This window comes from Morone saxatilis, unplaced genomic scaffold (genome assembly GCF_004916995.1).
Source record: "Morone saxatilis isolate NCDOM2014 unplaced genomic scaffold, NCSU_SB_2.0 Contig4, whole genome shotgun sequence".
Lineage (NCBI taxonomy): Eukaryota > Metazoa > Chordata > Actinopteri > Moronidae > Morone > Morone saxatilis.
In genome coordinates this window covers 11620171-11625960 of record NW_023339984.1, presented here as the reverse complement: position 1 = coordinate 11625960, position 5790 = coordinate 11620171, and the positions used below count along the sequence as shown (strand labels likewise).

Here is a 5790-nt window from a genome sequence, read left to right as displayed (position 1 = left end):
AGGACGGTGTGTGTGGGATTGACTCAAAATCCAGTACACTACAGTATGTTCTGTTAAAATGAAATAAAAAGAGTGAAGTGAGTTGAATAAGAGCACATAAAAGAATCCGAATGCAAGAAAACTAATTTTACTCCAGCGCTGTCACTCACATCGCCACATCAAACCTGCGCGAGAAAGCGTCCGACACTCTGTGAAGATGTCGTTCTCGAACACTTGAACACACCAAACACCCAGAACGCAGTGGGCTTGGTGAGCTGTGAGCGATCCATTCAGTCGTTTAAGCACGATGTCCGCATGTCTCAGGGGATCAGGTTCAAGGAAGTCCCCCCCAAAAAAATCACTGTAAAGCACATCAGACAAACATTCCTCCATGTCTTCTTCTCCTGTCTCCTACTTCACAGCTTTCAATGAAAATAGAGACAGAACCTTCTTAATGGCATGCATATATTGTGCAAAATTTTTTTTTGAAGTGTTGGGATTCACTTTAAAGGTAGCAGCTGACAGGTAAATGCTTTTGTTATCAGATTCTTTTGAACCAAACCTGCCGCCCTCTGTGACAGCTCGCACACATTTGGGAGTTATGGCAAAGTGAATTACTGTACAACATGCTTTTCCTGCTTGTGTTCGCCTGCTGTGCGCTCGCGTGTGTGTGTGTGTGTGTGTGTTCCTAACATCCTCTTATGCGCGTGTTCGAGCAAGGGAGACCTCTGCCATTGTTGGGCTTTTACATCCTGACAACTGGGAGCCTGATGGGTTAAAAATAACCCAGAGCTTTCCAATTTTGTCATCTTTTGGGACTGCTTCTCTCGTCTGTTTTGATTTTTTTGCGTGCGTCCCCCCCCGGAATGCTAAGGGTCACCGACGGCCACTTCCTGTCACATGGTTACTCATTGTAGTGCTGGCAAATGTCCCAAAACATACTCAAACATATTCAAAAATAGGACGGCAGGGAAGGAAAGGCTCGTGCTGTCACATTTCTAAAGCGCACACTAGGTAGCCCAGCTTAAACACTGTCAGTGAATGACAGCATTACTGTTTTTGTTTTATCTTCAAATGATCTTTTTCTTCCTCTGAGCTTCAGAAGATGAGTTTCATGAAGGGTTCTACACACGTGCAGAACAGAATTAGGCCACCGCTATAGAAAGAAATGACATACAACAAAAAGATCAACATCCTAGAAAGTTGTTTATAAAAGTATGCTGCTATCAGTTCTGATGTCTCTGCAAAACAAAAGACTTAAAGTTAAACAGAGATTCACAATAGGATACGTGTGTGTGTGTGTGTGTGTGTGTGTGTCTCTGTGTATGTAAAACACAAGGAAAGCATGTGAGTTTTGTGCCTGTTTAAATAACCAAACAGCCGAATAGATATGTATGCTATGCAAACAACAGGCTATGTAAACTGCGCTGGCGAGCTAAGCAAATGCATTATGCAACATGTTCTGGAGCATCGGATGCTTTTTGACTGCAGACAGACGGACTCTGCTGAAATAAGGCTGATCTTACATAGCCTTATTGTGTGGATAATCTTTCCTGTCACTGATGGATACACATTTTAATCTAGAGTGACTACCGCAAAGCAATGTTGTGCCTGTTGACAGGGTTTTTTTTTGGGTTGTTTTGTTTAAGGCCGCACAATTAATCGAAATGTTATCAAAATCGCAATATGCAAATCGCATAAGCACTATGTAAATAGAAGAGGCTGCAATTTTTCAATAGTACTTGATAATATCAGATCCACAGCCACTGTGCCAGTACTGCGGTGCTGTCGAGATGCACAGATGCCCCGGCCCAAGCTTCCACACCGCACCTGATAGAGGTCAAACAGGCCGGTTCCTCATTGGTGCACACTATGTTGTCATGTCAGGAAGTAGCTGCTGATATTCTAATTGCAGCAGCTTAGTCAAAACACAAGTTAAACATTTTGTTCAGCGCCACCCACATCATCATGTTAACAGGTGGAGATTTTAAAGGCTCTCCGGTTCCACTGGCTCCAGCCAACCTGCTCTATCTGTTTACACTAAAAGCAAATGATCAGTGTTATCCAACCTCCGGTACTGTAGCTCCGTGAGGCTCGGTCCAGCTGAGAGCCCTTTGCTGATGCTGGTTTTCTCCGGTCAACGTGGACATCCTCCCCAGCGTCCTCTCATCCAAACTTAGCCCGGGCACACGTCCAATCAAACGTCTCCTTTTGCTTCTGCTGCGGTTTGCCAAGTGGCAACTCTATAACTAACGTGTCAAGTCTCGTTTCAGTAAGCAGATCCTACATCAAAAAGACACAGAAAATGCCACATGGTCGCCTATACGCTATACTGTACAGGCTTATGGACACGCATTCTTTCTTTTACATACATTCAAAATAGATGAGACTTATTTGCAACCTTGTGAACGTACTTTATGATGTGCTTTTTGAGTCTGATACTTTCGGATATTTGCGTATTTGCAGAGACTTACATGAGAAGATTGATATCACACTTGTGTCTTTGTGTTGTATGGAGCTAAAAGCAGGGGGCATTTAACCTAGCTTAGCATAAAGACTGGAAACAGGGGTAAACAGCTAGCCTTTTGTATGGGATCACCAAACGAGATATAATGCGTTAATTATCGAGCAGTGCTGTTTTTCGGACGGAGCAAGCCTAGCTGTAGCCTCTCGTTTCCAGTGTCTATGCTAAGCTAACTGGCTACTGGCTGCAGCTTCATAGTAATTCCGTACAGACATGAGAATGGTACCAATCTACTCATCTAACTCTCAGCAAGAAAGTGAGCACGAGTGTACGGCATGAGATTATTTGTACATTTTGTACTGTTTCATCCTTTTTGAGCATTCAGAAAATGTTTATAAGTGACTTTTTTTTTGTTTTGTGCATCCAAAATCAATATTTTTAGTGATTAGTGAAGTGGACATTTCATAGATCACTATTTTCTTATTATCTCATGTTTGTATTTTTGACTTTTCTGCTTTTTTGTCCAGATAGCCTCTCAGATATACTACTTATTGCCAGCAGCAACTAAGAGCTGTCTACTTGTTGTTTGGGTGTTGTTGTGTCTCCCTTGGCTGCTGGGTGTCTTTTTGTTGTGGCCTGAAACTGCCAGACAGGGAGCGTCATTATTTGTTGGGCTTGGACAGGTTTTTGGCACTACTAGGATTGACATGAATGGTTGATGTCATTTTGTGTCCAGCTTATGGAGTGATTGTGACTTCGATCTTCTTAAAACGCGGGTTTGAGCTTCTACGCGTCTGTGTGTATGTGTGCGTTTGTGCACGAGCCACTGTTTCTGCGGTTGCGCGTGTGTTTTGTGGCTCCGCTGAGACAGTTTGGCACCCGGCCAGCTCAAACTGTCCGTCGCTTGGAAGGCTGGAAGTAATGGGCTCATTTCCCCAGTGGGACGGGAGGGGGACTGAATAAAAACAAGCGGGGGATGCCTGGGGACGCTGCGGGAATGACAACAGCACACGAGAGAGTCCGGCAGGAACACTGGGTGCTCCAAAACCCATTTCATAACTCGTCCTTATTCCAAATAACACAAGGAAGTGTGGAACATTTTAATAAATGCCTTGAGGTCAGGTGTGGTCAGCCCCTTGGAGGCCCGTAAGAGGTGCACAGAGGAGGGAAAATGAAAACAAATGTTACGTTAGGGACACCAGCATCTTAACATTCTGTGTCTCTAATCCACGGCTAGTGACTACCATCCTAAGTATGTTTTTATCACCTCTTTGCAATCTTGCAAAACCAGAAAGTTGTATGTGCTGCTGCTGTTTCGCAAGCAGTCAGCCACCAAAGACACCTGGCATTTAGATTTGTTTGTGTTGAATGGATGCCAGTAGGGTTGCCACGAAGGATTATTTTCATTGTTGATCATCTGCAGTTTATATTCTCAAATAATGGATTCATCGTTTGGTCTGAGAAACACCAGAAAACAGAATCTTTTTATTATAATGTAAGACAATAAAAAAAAGATAAAATTTGCTGCTGGAAAAAATGACTTATCAAAAAAGCAGCTGTTAAATCGTGTAATTGTTGCAGCTCTGTGTGCCAAAAAAAGACAAAGACACGTTTTGTTAAAAAAAAGTAAAAATTTCCTTGAGTCATTAAATATTGCGCCACAAAACATGGACCAACTTAGCAGACTGGTTTATTTTACTACAGGAGAGGTGTTTGCTCTTTGTGACAGCTGTGTTTGCATTCCATTTTGCAGCACGTTTCATGTCCGTTGTGCCAAATATGCAGTTTATAATGAATGTCGTGCCAGCAGTTCCTTGGAAGTAATGGTTTTTTGAATTAGCATCTGTGGTACAAACTCTACCAATGCAAGCTTCACATACAAGTGCATTTAATTGTGCACAGTGAAGTCGAGCTCGGCTCTCAATTCGATTAGTCGTAAAAACAGCTGATGGCTCAGCTGATTCCCTTCAAGCATCCAATTGGCAAATGTCATTCAGGACGCCTTATTCAAGTTGCTTTAGCACATCTACTCTTGCCGCTACCTATAACATTCTGCATTTGGAAATTGAAGTTTTCTTTTGACAGAAGATGTCCTGGCTGAACCGTTCTAACTAAAAAGTGACACAAAAATAAAAGAAGTACGCTAACTGCTAATCTGTTTTGCTCCACGCGCAGTAGCAGCACACATCATCATTCCGTAAACCTCCTCCGGCTACTTGTTAACCTCCTGATTTTTGTTTTTTGTCCCCCGTTAGACCCCTGTCTCATAGTGATGCCGCCATGCATGGGCGAGGCCGACCGCTTCAGTCTGGAGGCGCTGCGGCACATCCACAAACAGCTGGACGACGACAACGACGGGGGGATAGAGGTCAACGAGAGTGTGGAGGTGAGCTTTGTGAATGTCGCAGTTTTTGGGTGTAAAGGAGGACGCTCAGCTTTCAGGACTAATGACATTGCACATGGGCTGTAAACAACAGGTAATGCAAAACCAATTTTCAACCCGGGGTACCTCCTGACGGGCCATTAGATGATTAAAGGGATAAGAAAGAAAGAGAATATTTCTGTGAAGTATCTTTTTATTGACTTTTATATACATTTAGCCATTTTCTTGTGAAGTACTGAGTTATTTGACCTCTTAAGGCCTCTAAAAATCTGTGCAAATGTAATAATTTAGCTCTTTATCTTTGAAGACAAACAGGAGCAAAATCTTTATGTTTGAGTTTGAAAACCCTTTCTGAAATTGATTGGTTCTCATGCTCCGGTTTTCCTATTGTGGATATTTGACCACTATTTCTTCCCTCTGATGTTATCACCTCAGCAAATATCCAATATATTGTAGATCATTAGGTTAACTAAACCAAACCACTTGTAAAACGCTTCGAGTGTTGACACAAGAATACTCGTCTGTCAGCTCTGAAAGTGGATCGCCAGATAAAGGTAAATATTTACTTCACAAAGCTAACAGTGAGTCACGGGTTGTGGCAGGGGGTCAGGTCGTGTAGCTATCCTAAAAGTCAAATCATTTTTTAGATGAAGCCGTTACCGATCGGAGGCGAGAGCCAAGATGGCGGGGGCAATTTTAACATAGAGACACACCATCGGTGGCATTTTTACAGACGTTTTACTGTCATTAAAAACTGTTGAAATTGTAGTTTTATTTGGATTTTAGTTTCTATGCACGCATGCACAAATATATATGAACAACAATCCTGCCCTTTGAACTGCTGAACGAATATATGACATTAGTTGAAATGAAGTCAAACTGAACCGCTAACAGACCTGTAAAGTTGTCGTACAATCTGCTTGAAGAATGCTTGTAGTGACAGAGGTAGTGTGTGTGTGTGTGT

General features: G+C 42.5%; 1 protein-coding gene across 1 annotated transcript in view; it reads left to right on the top strand.

Moving 5' to 3' along the window:
* Positions 1-5790, top strand: part of stim2b (stromal interaction molecule 2b) — a gene marked incomplete at its 5' end in the record, with an annotated part of 42410 nt that overhangs the window by 14654 nt on the left and 21966 nt on the right. The window contains 1 exon segment of the mRNA XM_035675757.1: positions 4699-4829. Within this exon segment, the coding sequence (XP_035531650.1) occupies positions 4699-4829 (131 nt within the window).